Below are 21,605 nucleotides of genomic sequence, written 5' to 3'. Positions count from 1 at the left end.
ACGTATATCTCGTGAAGAGACTATGAGGATAAAATCAGAGAGATTAGAGTCCACATAGAGGCATACCGACAATCCTTTTTTCCACAAACAATACGAGACTGGAATAGAAGGGAGAACTGATAGAGGTACACAAGGTACCCTCTGCCACACACCATCAGGTGGCTTGCGGAGTATGGATGTAGATGTAGATGTAGAAGGACAGACTAATGGGAAATGGAGATGATGTATTTGTTGCATTTGGCAAGGAACTCATATCCACTGAGATACAATTTGAAGCTGCATATGAGGTGGATCTGGCATGGCTCAGTATTAAGGGTGGCGATAAACTTGTAAGTGGATATTTCTGTCAACCACCAGACTCACTCCAAGGTGTAAGCAAAAGCTTTTGAGAATCATTGTTTGCTACTGAATATTTTCCCCAATCTTGTTGTCAGCACAGGGAGAGATTTTAATCAGCCAACAATTTATAGGGATGGTTACAGTTTTGTTAGTATTGGGTGTGGCAAGACATCCTGCAAACTAATACTAAATGCCTTATGTGAAAACTACCTAGAACAGCTAATTAATAAGTTCACTCATGATGGAAAGCTACTGGACCTAATGGCAATAAAAATACCTGATCTCTTTGAGAATGTCCATCTTGATTGGTATAAGAGACTGTGAGTCTGTTGTAGCTACAATGGTTACTGAAGTACAAAGAGCAATTAGAACAAGTGAAAGATTTATATACTTAGCAAAGTAGATAAAGGGGCAGTAGTGTCATATCTCAGTGACTAGCTTAAAACATTTAGCTCTGGGCTGGAGATGTAGAGCAACTGTAACTGAAGTGTAGAAAAACAGTTGACCAAATATTGGACAGGACTGTAACTAGCAGAAGTGCCTCTTTAAAGAAACTTCTAAAGCAGCAACTACTGAACAATAAGTATGAAACATAGAAAAGAGCCATACATAAAGAAATGCTAATGAAATGTATTTGGCTGTTAAAAAAACTATACCTTAACTCTTCAATCCAGAAGTATCACTCCAGTTTAATTCTTCCACTATTGTGAAGATGAATTATATAGATATTTGTGTCAGTGCCACTGAGAAACAGCTGAAATTGCTAAAATTGAACAATCCTCTAGGAACCAACAGAATTCCTATTTGATTATGCACAGATTTTGCACCTGAGGTAGCCCCTCTTTTCCGGGCTGGTTGAAGGACATTTTTCCACACTAGCAACATATCATTTGGCACATTTCCCACCTCACCTCACCCCTTGTTTTCCACACAAGCATCATATCAGTTGCCCCCTCCCCTCATTTTTCCACAACTGCATCATATCATTTGGTAACCCCCTCCCCCATTCCCTCCCTCTCTCATATTTTAGTTGACTTTATTTGGGCTCTTGGTAGCACATTTAAAAATGAATCTAATTCTGGTGATCGTGGAAATATGTTGTTTTTGCTACTAATTATGACACATGTTGTATACATGTTTTGCACTAGGGGCACCCATGATGCCCCTCTTAGCTTGTGATGTGCCCCCTACCTTTATTTGCTCCATCTCACATGTCTAAAAATCTGATGTCTTGTTGTTTGGGAAAACTATGCTGAAAACCGACTCTAGAAAGGATAGTGCTGAATGATGCAGACCACAGAGTAGTTGAAATTTAAGAGCCATTTACCACTTTATTAGCACTATAACACTGTTGATGGGCACTTCCAGTTTTACGGTTCACAGTTACACAGATAATGAGATATGCATCTCTTCATTTATCAATATATTTGGAAAATAAGTAATTCAAGCATTAATTAGTGACATAATATTTGTTGAATTTTACAGTGGCATGAATTGAAGCAATAGAAATATGAAATTGCATTGCATATGATATAACTCGCAGTAGAATCACCAAAATTAGTTACAGTGTCCAATGAACAGCATTTGTGGAACACTTGACACTTTGATGTTGCACATATTTACTATTGCACCCAATATTTGGAGAAGCATCAATGTTACGCAGTTGTTTGAAGCTTAAAGACCTTTACATGAGAAGCTAACATTACGTCTGGGCCCCATAGGCTCTTGTGAAGTGACGTAGAAAAGTTACACCATTGCTTGCCAGTTTCTGACTTTTAGATACATACATGTTGTTTGAGTTAATTTTGACAGTAGACTTTTATGGAGGTGTTAAACTGTTACTAGCTTACCTGAGACTCGTGACTTTGGGGTAGTGTGGCCCATTTAAAGAGTGGTGTATAGGTATGTCCTGACCTCGGAAACTACATAATGTTTTAAAAATCAGCTACATTAGATTTTGCTGTTTTGAAGGGACTATAATACTTGACTGTTTTCTACTCTCAGAAAAATATCAAAGATTAGCAAGTTATAAAAAAAATACTGAACCCTGCTATGACTCCTCATCAGGAATACCTTAACTATGAGTTTGGCACCCATCTTGAAAATAATTTTACATCATTGTACATTATTTAAAAGCTTAATTAGTGGCCTAGTTAAGTATTGAGGGGTGTCTTCTGATTCGGAAAAAATATAGTCACAAAAATATAGTGTCAAAGTTTTGGACCTAGCAAACACAAATGCAAAACTGGCAACAGAAATTACACTGATATACACTTTCAGTGTCAATTATTTTATAAGTTAATTAGTTTCAGTTAATTCAAAGTATGTTTTCACAAAGAATATCTGCTTTCGAATGAGTGGTAACAATACCTTGGATTTTATGGATTTGCTCGAAATATTCTTTCCATTAGGTACTGTAGTAGAATTTTCAATTAGTTACAGTTTTTAGCTGAGTGAGCATCACATAAAACTAATTGTGATATTTGAATCAGGAACATAAGCAGAATTAACTGAACAATGAATTTAACTGGAACTTTAACTAAGTAAGATTCCGGGGAAAAAAAAAAAAAAAAATAGTTATTCATGGGAGTATAAAACATAACATATGGAGGAGTTCCCAACTTGGTACATCTCAAGCTTGACACCACAAGCGGCTGCTTATGTTGGTTGGGCCTTAAGCTGGCCCTGACTCTTTTACCCATAGTAAGTTGTATCATAGATTACTCAAATGAAAAACTATGTCCAGATGTTGGAAAAAGCTCCCTGTTTCTACAAGAAGGATAACAGAAGTGCTCTGCAAAATCTTTAACATCCACCTGTTTTAGAGTCTTAGAATATATTCTGAGCTCAAACATAATGAAATGCCTGAAATAAAATGACCTCATCCACGCCAAACAACACAGATACAGAAAACATTGATCATGTGAATTCCATCTTGTGCTTTTCTCAGATGACCTACAGAAAGAGACAGATCAGAAGGGTCATGTAGATGCAGCATTTCTTGAATTCCAAAAAGACTTGGACTCATTATCACATTAATAATTATTATTGAGAGTGCAGTCATATGGGATATCAAGTGAACTTTGTAACTGGACTTTCTTGGTAAGGAGAAAAAAAATGTTCAAATGTGTGTGAAATCTTATGGGACTTAACTGCTAAGGTCATCAGTCCCTAAACTTACACACTACTTAACCTAAATTATCCTAAGGACAAACACACACACCCATGCCCGAGGGAGGACTCGAACCTCCGCCGGGACCAGCTGCTTAGTTCAGGAGAAAACAGACCATTATATTGGATGGAGAGTCAGTGATAGATGTAGCAGTAACTTCAGGCATGCCCAAGGAAGTGTGTTTGGGCCCTTTTTGTTCATGTTGTTTATTACTTACCCAGCAGGAAGTATTAATTGTAACCTCGGACTAATGAAGTATTGTCTGAAAAAGGGTCTTGATAAGATTCAAAGTTGTGTGAAGAATAGCTACTTGATTCAAATGTTCAGAACGTAAAATTTTATGTTTAAAAAAATTCAAAAATGTAGTACCCTATTACTTCAATAGGAATGAGTCACAATTGAAATGAGTCAACTTATACAAAACCTTGGGTTTAACAATTTGTGGAGCTACAGAATGGATTGAACACATAGACTCAGTTGTAGATAAAGGAGGTGGTAGACTTTGGTTTGTTGGCAAGATATTAGGAAAATGCAGGAAGTCTTCAGTCCAAGAACATTACTCAAGTATGTGGGACACATACCAAATAGGAGTAGTGGGGGATATTGAATGTATACAAAGAAAGGTAGCAATAATTGTCACAGGCCTCTTTAAACCATGGGATAGTGTCATGGACATCTTGAGGAATTTGAAGTGTCCGACATATGAAGATAGATGAAAACTATGCTGTCAAATACTGCTTACAGAGTTTCAAGGACCAGCTTCAAATGAGGAATTTGGGGATTTAGTACACTATGTGATCCAAAGTATCCAGACACCTGGCTGAAAATGACTTACAGGTTCACGGCGCCCTCCATCGGTAACGCTGGAATTCAATATGATGTTGGCCCACCCTTAGCTTTGATGACAGCTTCCACTCTCGCAGGCATATGTTCAATCAGGGGTGGAAGGTTTGTTGTGGAATGGCAGCCCATTCTTCACAGAGCGCTGCTCTGAGGAGATGTATCGATGTCAGTCAGTGTGGCCTGGCATGAAGTTGGCATTCCAAAACATCCCAAAGGTGTTCTGCAGGATTCAGGTCAGGACACTGTGCAGGATAGTCCATTACAGAAATCTTATTGTTGTGTAACCACTCCACCACAGGCTTTGAATTATGAACAGGTGCTCGATGAGTTGAAAGCTGCAATCGCCATCCCCAAATTGCTCTTCAACAATGGGAAACAAGAAAGTGCTTACAACATCAATTTAGGCCTGTGCTGTGATAGTGCCACTCAAAACAATGAGGGGTGCGAGACCCCTTCATGAAAAACACAATCATACTGTAACACCACCGCCTCCAAATTTTACTGTTGGCACTACACACAATGGCAGATGATGTTCTCCGGACACTCGGTATACCCACACACTGCCATCAGATCACCTCATTGTGTACAGGGATTCATCACTCTACACAGCGTTTTTCTACTGTTCAGTCATATAATGTTTATGCTCCTTACACCAAGCGAGTTGTCGTTTGGCATTTACAGGTGTGGTGTGTGATATATGAGCAGCTGCTCGACCATGAAATCCGAGATTTCTCACCTCCCACCTAACTGTCATAGTACTTGCAGTGGATCCTGATGCAGTTTGGATTTCCCATGTGATGGTCTGGATAGATTTCTTCCTATTACACATCACGACCCTCTTCAACTGTCGGCGGTCTCTGTCAGTCAACAGATGAGGTCGGCCTGTACATTTTTGTGCTGTACGTGTCCCTTCACATTTCCACTTCACTATCGCATTGGGATGTTTAGGAGCGTGGAAATCTTGTGTACAGATATATGACACAAGTGACACCCAGTCACCTAACCATGTTTGAAGTCTGTGAGTTCCGCAGAGTGGCCCATTCTGCTCTCTCACAATGTCTAATGATTACTGAGGTCGCTGATATAGGGTACCTGGCAGTAGTTGGCAGCACAATGCACCTAATATGAAAACATACGTTTTTGGGGGTATCCAAATACTTTTGATCCCATAGTGCACAACACCACATGTGTTGTTGTTGTGGTCTTCAGTCCAGAGACTGGTTTGATGCAGCTCTCCATGCTACCCTATCCTGTGTAAGCTTCTTCATCTTCCAGTACTTACTGAAACCTACATCCTTCTGAATCTGCTTAGTGTATTCATCTCTTAGTCTCCCTCTACGAATTTTACCCTCCTTGCTGCCCTCCAATGCTAAATTTGTGATCCCTTGATGCCTCTGAACATGTCCTACCAACCGATCCCTTCTTCTTGTCAAGTTGTGCCACAAACTCCTCTTCTCCCCAATTCTATTCAATACCTCCTCATTAGTTATGTTATCTACCCATCTAATCTTCAGCATTCTTCTGTAGCACCACATGTTGAAAGATTCTATTCTCTTCTTGTCCTAACTATTTATTGTCCATGTTTCACTTCCATACATGGCTACACTCTATACAAATACTTTCAGAAACGTCTTCCTGACACTTAAATCTATACTCGATGTTAACAAATTTCTCTTCTTCAGAAACACTTTCCTTGCCATTGCCAGTCTACATTTTATATCTTCTCTACTTCGACCATCATCAGTTATTTTGCTCCCCAAATAGCAAAACTCCTTTACTGCTTTAAGTGTCTCATTTCCTAATCTAATTCCCTCAGTATCACCCGACTTAATTTGACCACATTCCATTATCCTCGTTTAGCTTTTGTTGATGTTCATCTTATATCCTCCTTTCAAGACACTGTCTATTCCATTCAGCTGCTCTTTCAGGTCCTTTGCTGTCTCTGACACAATTACAATGTCATCGGTGAACCTCAAAGTTTTAATTTCTTCTCCTGAATTTTTCTTTTGTTTCCTTTAGTGCTTGCTCAATATACAGAACTCGGTTTCCATCTGAGCTCTTGATATTCATGCAAGTGGTTCTCTTTTCTCCAAAGGTCTCTTTAATTTTCCTGTGGACAGTATCTGTCTTACCTCTAGTGATATACGTCTCTACATCCTTACATTTGTCCTCTAGCCATCCCTGCTTAGCCATTTTGCACTTCCTGTCAATCTCATTGTTGAGACGTTTGTATTCCTATTTGATTGCTTCATTTACTGCATTTTCGTATTTTCTCCTTTCATCAATTAAATTCAATATCTCTTCTGTTACCCAAGGATTACTATTAGCCCTCGCCTTTTATCTGCTTGATCCTCTGCTGCCTTCACTATTTCATCTCTCAAAGCTACCCATTCTTCTTCTACTGTATTTCTTTCCCCCATTCTTGTCAATCGTTCCCTAATGCTCTCCCTGAAACTCTCTACAACCTCTGGTTCTGTCAGTTTATCCAGGTCCCATTTCCTTTAATTCCCACTCTTTTGCAGTTTCTTTAGTTTTAATCTACAGTTCATGTGGTCAGAGTCCACATCTGCCCCTGGAAATGTCTTACAATTTAAAAACTTGTTCCTAAATCTCTGTCTGTCCATTATATAATCTATCTGAAACCTGTCAGTATCTCCAAGCTTCTTCCATGTATACAACCTTCTTTTATGATTCTTGAACCAAGTGTTAGCTATGATGAAGTTATGCTCTGTACAAAATTCTACCAGGTGGCTTCCTCTTTCATTCCTCACCCCCATTCCATATTCACCTACTATGTTTCCTTCTCTTCCTTTTCCTACTATTGAATTCCAGTCACCCATGACTATTAAACTTTCATCTCCCTTCACCATCTGAATAATTTCTTTTTTCTTATCATACATTTCATCAATCTCTTCATCATCTGTGGAGCTAGTCGGCATATAAACTTGTACTATTATGGTAGGTGTGGGCTTCATATCTATCTTGGCCACAATAATGCGTTCACTATGCTGCTTGTAGTAGCGTACCCGTACTCCTATTTTTTTTATTCAGTATTAAAGCTACTCCTGCATTTCCCCTATTTGATTTTGTATTTATAACCCTGTATTCACCTGACCAAAAGTCTTGTTCCTCCAACCACCGAACTTCATTAATTCCCACTATATCTAACTTTAACCTGTCTGTTTCCCTTTTTAAATTTTCTAACCTACCTGCCTGATTAAGGGAGCTGACATTCCACGCTCTGACCCGTAGATTGCCATTTGTCTTTCTCCTGATAACAATATCCTCCTGAGTAGCCCCTGTCCGGAGATCTGAATGGGGGACTATTTTACCTCTGGAATATTTTACCCAAGAGGATGCCATCATCATTTAACCATACAGTAAAGCTACATGCCCTTGGGAAAAATTAGGGCTGTAGTTTCTCCTTGCTTTCAGCCGTTCGCAGTACCAGCACAGCAAGGCCGTTTTGGTAGTTTTACAAGGCCAGATCAGTCAATCACCACATGTATTACTCCCAAAGAAATTGCAAAGACTAAGTTAGACTAATTGCAAAGCGCACAGATTCATTTAAGGAATAAGTCTTTCCACACACCACACATTAATGGAACTGTGTTAATAATTGGTACATGACATTCACTCCACAGAGTATAGATGTAGATGTATTGATTGGCATGCAGTTGTATTTCCATACGTTTAAATCTACATCCATACTCTACAAACCACTGTAAAGTGAATGACAGATCCATAGGCTAATCTTTTGTTTGAAGTTCCATCAGAAGTGATACATAGGAGGCAGCAGTATATTCCTGGATTATTCACTTAATAATGGCTCTGGAAACTTTGTAACTAGGCTTTAGCGGCACAGTTGGTGTCTGTCTTCAAGTGCACATTTGTTCAAGTTTTTCAGTCTTATTATTCATTATACCTTCCTTTGAATAAGTTCAATATCTCCTGTTAGACTGACTTAGTATGGGTCACACACATGTGTGTATATTCTCAAATGCTTCATACAAGCATTTTGTAAGCAATTTCCTTTGTAGACAGTCTGCATTTTCCCTGTGTCCTACCAGTAAATGAATATTTGTCACCTCCTTTATCTACAGTTGAGCCTATGTGTTCATTCCATTTCATATCTCCACATATTTTTACACCCAAGGATTTGTATAAGTTGATTGATCCCAGTTGTGATTCTTTGGTATTGTAGTCATAGGTTATCATATTTTTGCATTTTGTTAAGTGCAAAGTTTTATGTTTCAGCACATTTAAAGCAGGTTGCCAATTATTGCACCACATTGAAGTCTTATCTGTTCTGACTATCTTCTGTAGACAGTATTTCCTTGTATATAAATGCATCAACTGCAAAAATTCTGTGTTTGCTATTAATATTGTCTGACAGGTCATGAGTATACAACATTGGTAAGGGTGGACTTATAGTAAACACAATGGCATAAAATCCCATCATCTGTATATCAAAATAATATATCTAAAATAAATAGTCCTATCCATGGTAAATCCAATATTTTTGTGAATGGAATTAAGTTGCTCTAGAAATTCCATCTACTTGTCCTCACCATGCCATCAAACTATGAATGTCTTATCAACATACCTGCAGTTTTAAAACCGCGGAGTTGAGCACTTATTCTTCTTCGTCCTATGCAAATAAATTAGTTACCATGATTGAGAGAGGCATACCCATGGCAACACCATCAATCTGTTAAAAATATTAGTTATCAAATAAAAAGTAAGTGAAGGTTATCCTCAATGTAGCTGCTAATCGGTGACAGAGTGTCAGTGACAGGTACTTTAGTAAACAACCAGACAATGTCACATCTAACCGGAGCTGTTAAGTTTCAAAGTTTTTAACCTACTAATAAAATCTGCTGAGTTATGAATATGATGTTCACATTTACCTGCAAAAAGTCTCCACAGTGAGGCTAAATATTTGGCCAACCAATGAATGTGTGGTACATGGACCAAATGAGACTAACAAGGAATATTGAACATTTACAGAAAATGGCTGCAGGTTTGTTTGATCCATGGGAGAGTGTCACAGAGATACTTAAAGAACTGAATTGGCAGACTCTTGAAGGTAGATATAAAGTATTCTGAGAAAGGCTACTAAGCATGTTTCATGAACCAGCTTCAAATGACAATTCTAGGAATATACTGCAACCCCCTACGTTTCAGTTTCATAGGGATTGTGAAGCCAAGATTAGCTTAATTACAACATGTATAGAGGTGTTAAACAGTACAAATTGGTACAATGGGACAAGCCCTCTACCATCCATTCACAGTTGTTTGGAGATTATAGATTAAATACAGATGTAGTTACATCCTTGTTATTCGCTATTCCTCTGAAAGCTAATCCTTGTAGTACCTGCCTCAGGCTTGGTCTGTGACTTCCATTTTGTGCAATTGGTACTCTCCAAATAGAACCCAGTTAGTATGCTTCCTACAGACAAAAGGTAATGCCCCAGTTTTCCTGCCAAGGGATGTCTACATAGAGAAGTTGTACAGCTTATGTGAATACAAAACATACCATAAGACTCACAAGGACACAATATTCAGGTTGACAGAAAAACGTATTTGCTTCTGAACTCCAGCTCTCTACCAAAAGAAGTTTTTAAAAGATTGATGGGACAAGGTTCTGTGCCTCCAATATCCACAAAGTCATACAGAAAGAAAAAAGTGTTTCACAAAAAATGGAAGTCATAAACAAAGCTTGGAGCAGATATTACAAGTGTTAACTTTTAGATCAGTAGAGAGCAGAATAGATGAACCTACTTGTTGGTTGGCCAAATATTTGGCCTATTGGTGAGACCTTTTGTAGGTAAATACAAACATCATGTTTGTAATTCAGTAGATTTTATTGATAGGTTAGAAACTTTGAAACTTAACAGCTCTGGTTAGCTCTGACATCATTAGCTTGTTTGCTAAAGTAGCTATTTTAGACTCTCTGTCATTGATTAGCAGCAATATTGAGGAAGACATAACCTCATATTTTAGCATGTGCTAACCTCCACTTACTTTTTATTTGATAAACATTATTTTGAATTAATTAATGGTGTTGCCATGGGTAACCCTCTCTCACCCATGAGAAATAATTTATTTTTGGAGGATTTTGAAGAAAAAGCACTCAGGTCTGCAGTTTTAAGACCAACAGGATTCTGCATATATATTGATGAGACAGTCATAGTTTTTCCCATGGTGAGGACAATTTGATGGAGGGTCTTGAGCATCTTAATTTCATTCATGAAAATATTAAATATATCATGGAACAGGAAGTAAATGACTGTCTACTGTTTATGGAAATATTATTTGATATATGGAGGATGGATTTACAGAGCATGGCATATACCACAAGCCTGCTCATACCAATTTATGCTTGTAGGTGTCTACCATCCTTTGCAAACTATGCATGTGCTTAAAACTTTAGTACATAGGTCACATGTGATGTCCGATACTGACAGCTCTTTGGGTAACCTGGTACACATGAAGGAGATATTCAGTAGAACTGCGTATACAAAACATCAAAATAAGAGAGCTCTGCAAGTGAAAATTCCAGATCACTCAAAGGAAGAGGAAGAAGAAAGATGTAAAGTCTGTGGTTGTCTATCATATGTGGAGTATCAACAGTATTAAGAAAAGGATAGATGCATAAATATGACCCACTGAGTTGCAGACAGGTGCAACAAACTAACTGTTACATGGTATAGCTTTTGGCCAAAACATTCTTCAGCAAAGAAAACACACACACATTCAGACAAGCAAGCACACATCACACACACACGACCACTACCTCTAGTAACTATGGTCAGAGCTGCCAGTGGTAGTGGTTTCGACGACCTCCTTTGTTACACACATTGGCTAACTGTTACTTGTAATAATTGTTCATGGAGTTAAAATATTGTTGGCTGGGTCTAGTGGTAGTTTTAAAGAAAAAAATACTCATCTTATTACTTGAGGATCTCCTTCAATCCATTGCTTAAATTTCTTTTGTCTGGAAGCCAGGTTCCCTTGTAGGTCTGGAAGCCCTATAGGTTGACACATTTTTAGAACAATGTGGATGACAAAAATGATTCATATGTAATTTTCATCTTTAATGGTCCTAGATGCCTTGCTGCCATAAATTTATAATGTTCAGTATGTGAAATGCATTTCATTCACACAGAACTCCAGAAGACTTTACATTTCTCCTTCCTTCCTTTCTGCCACACACACACAACATACAGTTGCATGGCCTGGCATGCAGTTAACATTGTTCCAAAGTACATCAATAAAGATATAGTCATATTAAGATTGAAACATAGAACATTAAACTTAAAATAATTCACAAAAAATGAAATTCACTCAATAGTATAATGCAACAATTATGATAATATATATCACATAAACAAAAATATATATCTTTTTGTAGTATAGTAATTTTATCAAATTTGTTTTTTAATCAAAGATGTTAATTGTGTTAGCACAGCTTATACTTCTATGTAGTTGGAGTTTAAAACATTTCAAGTAAGATTGAAAAAAGGATAAGATCATAAATTTGAGACTATACATGGTCCAAACGTCTTATTGCTCATTACACCCCCCACCCCCTTCTGAGAGTTTTGCTCGCATTACACTGCATTTACAAATTTGAAACATAGAACATGCAGTAAAACAGGTGTTTTCAAAATCATAGGTTTCTGTGGTCTGAATAGTTGAAGGCTTATAAAAAGAGGCATCTGGTGTGTGCTGAATTGTAGGGTGGTGTCTGATGGTTCTACATACTGCTGATGGTCTTGATGATTTTGTTTTTAGGAGTGGACACAGTGCCCTTGGTATTTCCTACAACATTTCACAGTTTATCAGCTTCAGAATCCAATGTTCCCTAATCACACGTATGAAATATTTCATGAGAAAATTCCAAGATAAACAGGATTCTCAGAAATTGAATTTCAAGTAAAATAGAGAAATGTCAAAACGACTTCTTAACCAATTTAAAGTTAAGTGAGAAGAATACTTGGCATTTACTTAGGCAAAAGCAAATATTAACTCACCTTAAAAAAGTTTGAAAATTAGATTTTGTCAGGGTAATTATGCTGTTGAATTTTGTACAAATACTGTTTAGCAATATTAAAGAGAAACTACTACTCAATTTTTGAAAAGTTAATACTATTTTGAAAAGTCTTTTGCGTTACTTTCATCATAACTGTATAATATGATATCACTTGTAATATTGTAGATAACAATAACAATTTAATTACCAAAAAATGCGATACCATCAGAAGCATGTCCTCAGTACCTTTTTGGCTCTACCATGGTTACAATACCATTTTACATTTTCAATAGTTCATGAAATAACGTGTACAGCATAGACACTACTAAAACGTCAAAGCATTTGATAAAGTTCTGTGTGCTACATAAGCACTACTCAGTGCCAGGGTACTAGATTACGTGTATTGTATTTCAAATATAAGTCCAGTGTGCCAACATGTCACAACTTCAATTGGGAATACCATGTAGTGTGTCTAAACACACAGCCAAGTTCACTGTCAGTTTGGTTCAATTCATGGTACTATACAACATCAATGAAATAACTTATATTTATATGCACTATGGTGAGTGTCCATGGAACATGTCATGTAACTAACACTTAAAGCACAAAAATGAAAATGTCCTCTCCAGATCATGGGGTTGTCTGAAATTTACATATCATTTCTGGTTGAAAATCCACTTAAAACTAGATAGGATTGGAAAATGTCCACTTAGGTAATACACAAAATTATATACTGCACATAGATGATATTATGTATCAATAGTAATAGTGCCTACAGATTTCAATAACTCTCCTGACATCTTTTACACACTCTGGCGAAGATAAAATTTGTTTGTTTCAGCATTCTGTGCCATACACATCCTTGTGAAATTGCATGGTGCCTTCTGCACTGTCTACAAGTAGTTTAAAAGATGAAGAATGGTATACATATATTACTAGTTATCAGACAGTATCTTCAAGATAGTTACAAAAATGATAAAATGTTATGCAGAGTTTTTTTGTGTGTGTGCATGGTGGGGGGGTGGGGGTGGGGGGGGGGAGGTATAGTATTCAATGGGAGAGTAGTCTTGTACCTTTTTAGTATCATTTGAGAATCACCCCCTGTTGTACTCATAGTTGGTTACATAAATAACAAATGGGAAAGTAGTCTTGCACCTGTTAGCATCATTTGAGAATCACCCTCATACTCATAGTTGGTTACATAAATAACAAAATATCAAAGAAAAAAAGCAATAGCACTAAGATATTTACAAGTAATTGTGTGGGATACGGTTGTGTTGAAATACTTAAAAACTAGAATTTCTGTACAGATAAATGTTGATCATTACATGTTTCAATAAGTCACTATATGATTGTATCACTTGGTGCACATCAATCACAAGACAAATTTAGTATAAAGTCTCCCATCTGGGGTAAAATGTTTTAAAAAACTTAGTATATACCTCATCATGTTTTCAGAAAAGTAACAAAATAACTCCCATCCCTCATTAGATTTTCATAAACAGTAACAAAACAGTTATATGTTTCAAGTATATAGTCTGATACAATAAGTAGTTCAGTTTATAAAGCCTTTGAGTACTGAATACATCAACCATCAAGTGTTCAGATGTGTCATCATGACTTACTTTATATGATTCAGTGTAAGTATAAAAAGTTTCATAAGTTCAGAAATAAGTAGTTTTCACTTCTTCTTACCTGTCAACAGTGTACAAGTATGTAGTGGTGTATAGATATAGTTGTTAATTCACTAAACCCATTCTCCAGTTTACTTCCTATTTTCAAGTGTCATGTTCTTCACATTAATTACCAACAAGATGCTTAATCACTTTTCAGTGTACGGATTACTGACATGTTGCCTAATTACAAAAGATGTCACACTTCACATAGAATCAATCTTTGTGCTTAAATATAACTGAGTATTTACCTGCATCTGTTACTTCAAATCAAAAACAACTTGCATTACAAACCTTGCTGACTGTGTGTCTTTTATAAATTTTCTCCACAGTAAGGAAAGACAGGTTCCCTAAACAGTACCTAACATCGTTCTCCTCATTACATCAGTAATACATCTATACTTCATTAAGTACATCAAATATCTCCTCATTGCATCAGCATAATAACTTTCACCTCATATCCTCATAATAACACCTCGTTACTCCACTGAATACTCCATAATAATAATCACCTAAGAAAAATCACCTGCTTCATCTTACACAATAGATCAACCTCACAAAATAACATTACATAGCAGCAGACCTCACAATTGATATAGCTTTTCTTCTAACAATAGAAACAGACATTACACTATTTACATGTTTTACTATTTTACTATATGTAATCATTTCATTGCTTGCACAACTCATTACTGCATACAATCATATTACTTCAACTTAAGGATCAGAAAGGTAACACTCCCTAAAGTCACTTCATTACTTTCAAATACACTTCACTAGGCAACTGTACTTTCTCTTCTTACATTATTCAAACACTTTGAAAATTAGTACATGACACTAAACATCTCAGGTGTACCTCAAAATTTACCAAAAATTATGTATACTCTGTACTAATCTCATTACTCCTGCAATTATACAATCTTTTACACTTACATGTTTACTGGTTACTCAGTGTGTTCAACATAATTTGATATTTGATATACTTGTACATTTTGTAAAATTCCATTACCTAACCTTTTTGATATAATCAAAAAACTTTTTTCACTCCAAACAGAAAAACATCCTCCTGCATTACTTTTGCACTCAGAAAATAATCAAATAGGTTTTAACTCTCTGAATTTTACACAATCAGTGTTGTATAGGTTTTATGTTTCTGTTTACTGTTCATCTTCATTTTCAAAAATCATATCACCATTTCTGTTCCCAGAATTTCTATTCTCATAAAACCGTTGGTCCCCACAATTTGGTCACACACCCTGATAATTTCTAAATTTATTTGGATTCCTATCGTTCGTCCCCATGATGTTGTTGTTATGTCCTTGGTTAAAATTGTCATTATTAGTATTTCTATTATGATTGTGGTTACTCAAGTTTGGCCTCCTGAAATCAGTACTATGTTGGCCAAACCCGTTATATGCCCTGTCCAGCTTTTCTACATATTTTACGAACTGGTCTACTGAATCATGTGGCCCATAAACTAACCCCATTTGAATTCTTTCTGGCAGCCTTCTCTTAAGTGCATCTATTTGAGTTTATTCATCAAAAGGTTGGTCTATGTGTGCAAGTTTCATGATCTGGTCTTTGCAAAACTCTTTCATTTCCCTTCTCTGCTCCCTGTACATTGCACCATTTAAAAACTCACTTTTTATCCTTGCCTTTTTCAAGAAACACTTTTCAAATTCCTCTATGGATAAATTGCTACAGTCATGTTGGTTGGCCCATGATAAAGCTTCCCCTTCTAATGATCTTTTAATGAATTTAATTTTTAATTCATCACTCATACCAGTGAGAAAACTAACAAGGCAATGTTGTATAAAATCAGCTGGATTAAAATGTTTGTCACCAGGGAAACACTTTAGTGACATAGTAGGATAGCTCGGATGTCCTACATTATAGAATGATTTTAGATAAGCCCCCTCTTGTAACTGTTGCACTTGTTTTTTGATAATAGAGACATCACTATGTAAGTCTGACACATTTGAGTCTGTTATTTGGCTATCTTCTGAACTTTTTCATCTACATCTGAGGCAACACTATCTATTTTTTCATTTAGCTTATTTGTAAAGGTTACAGCTTTATCAATAAAGATGCTTGGATACGGTAGCATCTTTACACTAACTTCAACAGCACCTCTCTCAGATCTGAGGTCCTTGTCTACTTCCCCTATTTTTGTCTCTAAATATTGTATTTTGGACTCTGAGGTCTCTACCTTCCCCTTTACTTTTTTCACACGTTCATCTGTAGCTTTCACTTGAGAAAACACACCAACTAATTCTTTTTTAATGTCTGAAATTTGCACATTAAGCTCTGTTCTAATAAGATTTCATTCTGAGACTATTGACTTTTCAAGTTTTTCACTAATTTTTTCCTTTGATGACAGTTTTTTTCAAGTTTTTCACTATTTTTTTCAAGTTTTTCACTTGTGGCAGTTATCGACTGCAAGAGTTGACCACCTCATCTTTGAGAATGAACTTCTTTGAAAATTGTTAATCTCAGTGTGTTCCGAACTCACTATTTGAGTGGATGTGTTTGTGCCGACATGATCTAAATAAAGTTAATTCATTATAAACAAGCGAATACTTAATTTTGGATTTGATATTACCGTACATAACATCTTGATCCCCACACACTATTTTCTTTCATTAATGACATTAATACACTAAACATGTCTTGTAAATTTAACTTAACATGTGACTGTTCTTATTTCTCATGGTCAGGACTCGAATCTAACACACTACTGTCTAAAAATCTTGACTCTGCACTGATTTCATTTAATTTTTTAGGTTGACTATTGTCTAACACATCCTGAAACATGTCTTTATTGGCTATGTCCTGTTTAAAGTCACTAGCTGAAGGTGGTAGTTTTGGCATATTTATTTCATTGTTCTGATCATGATCCATTTCTTGTAAAGTTTTTTGTAAATTATCAATGCTGAAAAACTGGTCAAAATGTTCACACAACACTACACTGAGAAAATACAAAAATAAATGTTATAATTGGTACTTAGCTTGCTATTGTCCTGGATTGGGTAGGTGACGTCAACTTTGGTAATAATGTTGCACCCTTTTACAACCATGTATGTCCATAGTGTTGTGACATTCCAAAACTTCACCACATGCACCATGTCAAATTTTAATTGGTTTAAAATCAATCCACAACACAATTATATGGTTTTTGGTCACCTGAAACGTAAATACTGTCAATAATCCAAACGTACAAGTATCCCGGTCACAATGGTACCAGTTTAACAACCTCCTTTGTTACACACATTGGATGACCATTAATTGTAATAATTGTTCATGGAATTAAAATATTGTTGGCCGGGTCTAGTGGTTTTAAAGAAAAAAATAATCATCTTGTTTCCTGAGGATCTCCTTCAATCCATTGCTTGCATTTCTTTTGTCTGGAAACCAGGTTCTCTTGTAGGTCTGGAAGCCATATTCACTGATGTGTTTGTAGAATAATGTAAAGGGCAAAACTGATACGTATGGAATTTTCATATTTAATAATCCTAGATGCCTTGCTGCCATAAATTTACAATGTTCACTCAGTGAAATACATTCCATTCATACACAACTTCAGAAAACTTTACATTTCTCCTTCCTTCCTTCCTGCCACACACACACAACATACAATACATTGGCATGCAGTTATCATTGCTCCAAAGTACATACATAAAGATATAGTTATATTAAGATTGAAACACAGGACATTAAATTGAAAATAATTTACAAAATATGAAATTCATTCAACAGTATAATGTAACAGTTATGATAATATACATCGCATAAACAAAAATATATATCTTTTTTGTTGTATAGTAATTTTATAAAATTTGTTTTTTAATCACAGGGATTAATTGTGTTAGCACGACATATACTACTATATAGTTGGAGTTTAAAAGATTTCAAACAAGAGTGAAGAAAGGATAAGATCATAAATTTGAGAATATACATGGTCCAAACAACTTATTGCACATTACATGGTCATGTGAGCATACTTTTATGAATGTGTTCCAACCTTGAGTCTCCATTGTTTGATATGTGAGATATATTTCTTCATAAATTGCCAGAATAATGAAGAAGCATAAGGGGGGCATGATCTCCCTTCCATTAGGCAAGACAGCAGTTCTTCTGGGATCTGTGAAAGATGATCTGTTTTTATGGTATGTCAGATTCCTTGTCGGTGTGGTAAAAGTTGCATAGGACAAACAGTACATATTGCCCCTGAACTGTGCATCAAACACCTGTGACACGCTTACGTTCTACAGCCCAACAAATCTGTGGTTATAGTACATTGCGTTTCCACTGGCTATTCCATAGATTACAAGAAAGTCAAGATACTAGCCACAATGTGATTGAGTGATATGAGAAGCTGTGGAAATATAATTAGTAGACAACTTGCACAACAGGGACAAGGGTTTCCAGCATGTCAAATCATGGAAACCACTTTTTTCATGTCTTCACTCTCAGAGTAAGTATTGTTCTTAGCTCTCACTGCCTCACATTCCAACACATAGTATCCACTTTAATAATGAACCACTGTGGATCTGCTTATTCTACACTTGCTTTGTTTTATTCGTAGATGAATAATGTTTACCTATGCATAATGCTCCTGTTGCAGACAGTATTATCTCTGACTTATGCACATTTACTTAACTGCATTGTGTCAAGAGCTCTAAATTCTGCAATTCACATTGAAAATAGCATAAGGTTATCAACTGAAATATCAGAAGAAGAAATAATACGATCCAAGATGCACTCCCAAAAGATGATGGAGTAATGTGGATGACGATGATGATGAGAAAGGGTCACTGATTGTAATGGAAGAACTGCAATAGTTGCAGTGAAAAATGGGAAAGCAGTAGGAACAGATGTGATACCAGGTGAAATACGAAAACATTTGAGTCAAGAAATACTGGGGTTGTGTAACAAAATGTGACAGTGGTGAATAGCTGGAGGACTTTCTGACAATTGTAATGATTCCAGTACTAAAGACACAGGGAACCAAGAAATGCAGTGCACACAGAACAATGAGCTTCATTTCACATCAGCCAAAGCTATGTTAAGAATCATTAATAAAAAAAACTGGAATAGGCAGTGGAGGAGAATTTGGTTGAGGAACAATTTGGTTGTAGATGAAATACAGACATAAGAGATGTAATAAGACTCCTGAGAATTTTGGGAGATAGGTTTACTGGAAAAGACATTTGATTATATTAGTGATAGGAGAAAGTACCAGCTGGACAAAACTAGGAAAAGGACTAAAAACAAGGTTACTGTCTGCCATCTACCCTTTTGAATTTGTACCTAAAAAATATGCTTGCGTGCTGCCCACTAGACAGCAAGGGGGAAATATTAGATGAAAAAGAATATGGCGTTTGATATTCAAAGATGGCATGGTCCTTTTGCCAACAGTTTAAAAAGAACTATAGGATGTATTGGATACCATTGAAGCAAAAGGGAAGAGTTACGTAATTAAAATAAGTTCAGATAAAACAAAAGTATTGGCATAGATGGAAATAAGAGAATAAAGATAATGCTGACAGGAGAAATATTAAAACATGTACAAAGCTTTAAATACTTAGGAAGCAAGATAGGATGTGAACTGGAAGAGCAGCACAGAAATTAAAACCAGAATATCAATTGTGAAACAGATATTTTGTAAGAAAGGAGAGTTTTTTCCAGTGATATGGACAAACACATCAGGAAAAGAGTAATCATACGCATTGTATGGAGTCTCCTCCTGTATGGTGCTGAAACATGGAAAATAAGGAAGGAAGACAATGCAGGGTTTCTGAGATGTGGACATGTGGAGGATGGAAAGAATAAGTTGGATGGATGGAGTGAAAAAAGAAGTAGTATTGAGAAGAGTAAAAGAACAGAGAATAACTTAATGTAGTAAGCAGAAGGAAAATAAGCTGGGTTACGCATATATTATGGAAGAGAAAGTAACTTATAAATTAGTCTTAAGAGAAGTATGTCGAAGGGAATACAAGGTGAGAAAGATTTCAGATCCTGGATGATGTGATAGATGGCAGCGAATACTGCAACTTTAAGAAGGAAGCAAAGGATCACAGGAAATGTATGAGGGTAATTCAATAAGTAATGGCCCACTTTTTTTTAAAGCCATTAATATGCACAGACAAACATCCTTGTTGGTGCTTCACATTTGATGTTTGTTCTGTGCGCCAGTGAAGTTTCGAACCGTTCTGATAGATGGCAGAGCCATAGTACAGCGGCAAAATGGCATCTACATATGACTCATGTTACAAGCAGCCTGCTGTTATTGCATTCTTGTGTACAGAAAAGTAACTGTGGTGAACATCCATGAATATTTGTGTGCGATGCTACAGTTGATAGGAGTACAGTTGAGTGATGGGTAAAGAAAGTCACAGCCTCAGGAAATGCAGAAACAGAGCTCCACGATCAGCCACGTTTGGGACATCTTGTCACATCATTGCCTCATCCTCCCCACAGTCCAGATCTGGCACCCTTGGATTTCCATCTCTTTGAGCATTTTGAAGCTCCTCTACAGGGAACATACTTTGAAGATGACAAGAGTGTCAGTCATGCAGTGAAAATGTGGCTATGCCTACAGGACAGGAGCTTTTACCAGCATGGAATACAGGCTCTTCCACAATTTTGGCATATGGCCATAGAACAGGATGGAGACTATGTAGAAAAATAGGATATGGACAAGACATGTTGGTGTTTATTGTCCCCAAATTCTGACTCTTAACAATAAATATGTTCTGAGAAAAAGAATGTTGGGCATTACTTACTGAGCGACCCTCGTAGGTGCAAAGGACATGCTAAAATAGCAGAAAACTGATTCTGATAAACGGTTAGTTTACAGAAGCGATTTATAACAGCTGTTGCTCATAATCTGCACATGTCAATTGGCCAAATAAGAACCATAAAAGCTTCCTTAAAACGAAATCTATGGAATGTGAAACTGAATTATCCTAATCACATTTCACTCTTATCCTTTCTCTTCTTGCTTCATTCTTAGAAACTTGTTTTCTGCTCATCAACCCAATTTCCAAGTGACTGCAGAAGTGATATTTTTAATTTATAATTGTAAAGTGGTGATTATTACCTATGTTTACAAGACATTTCTCTCTGTCATGCAAAGTCATTAGCTTTGGAGTGAGCATACCATCCTCTAATCTTCATTTACATAGGTCACCCACTAAAGTATTGCTGATTAATGTACTTATGCTTAATTTTTGCAGGACCAACTCAGAAGAGATAATCCAGACTCTATATAATGAAAGTAACTCAACATACTACAGTGGCATCAACACATCTTTGACAACATACGGTTGGATACCAGATACAACAACAAGTGTCTATATCTATACAGCAGTTATGGTTGCTTCAGTTGTAATTGCTATAGTCTGCAATGTATCATTCTTCATCCTTTGCACACGTGCATCAATGAGATTACACAATCAAATGTTTGTTGGTGTAACACAAACAGCTATGCATTTCTTCAACAACAATCCTGCAGGTATGTGTTTATTTTTATATTCGT

General features: G+C 36.4%; 1 protein-coding gene across 2 annotated transcripts in view; it reads left to right on the top strand.

The window, feature by feature from the left end:
• The window catches only part of LOC126162652 (probable multidrug resistance-associated protein lethal(2)03659), a 481,199-nt gene that overhangs the window by 306,050 nt on the left and 153,544 nt on the right, over window positions 1-21,605 (top strand). For both annotated transcript variants that reach the window (XM_049919289.1, XM_049919290.1), the window contains one exon: window positions 21,304-21,581. In XM_049919289.1, the coding sequence (XP_049775246.1) occupies window positions 21,304-21,581 (278 nt within the window). The remainder of the gene's footprint in view (window positions 1-21,303; window positions 21,582-21,605) is intronic.

This window comes from Schistocerca cancellata, chromosome 2 (assembly GCF_023864275.1).
Source record: "Schistocerca cancellata isolate TAMUIC-IGC-003103 chromosome 2, iqSchCanc2.1, whole genome shotgun sequence".
Taxonomy (NCBI): domain Eukaryota; kingdom Metazoa; phylum Arthropoda; class Insecta; order Orthoptera; family Acrididae; genus Schistocerca; species Schistocerca cancellata.
Note: the sequence above shows the minus strand (reverse complement) of the source record. Positions and strands in the feature narration are given on the sequence as shown.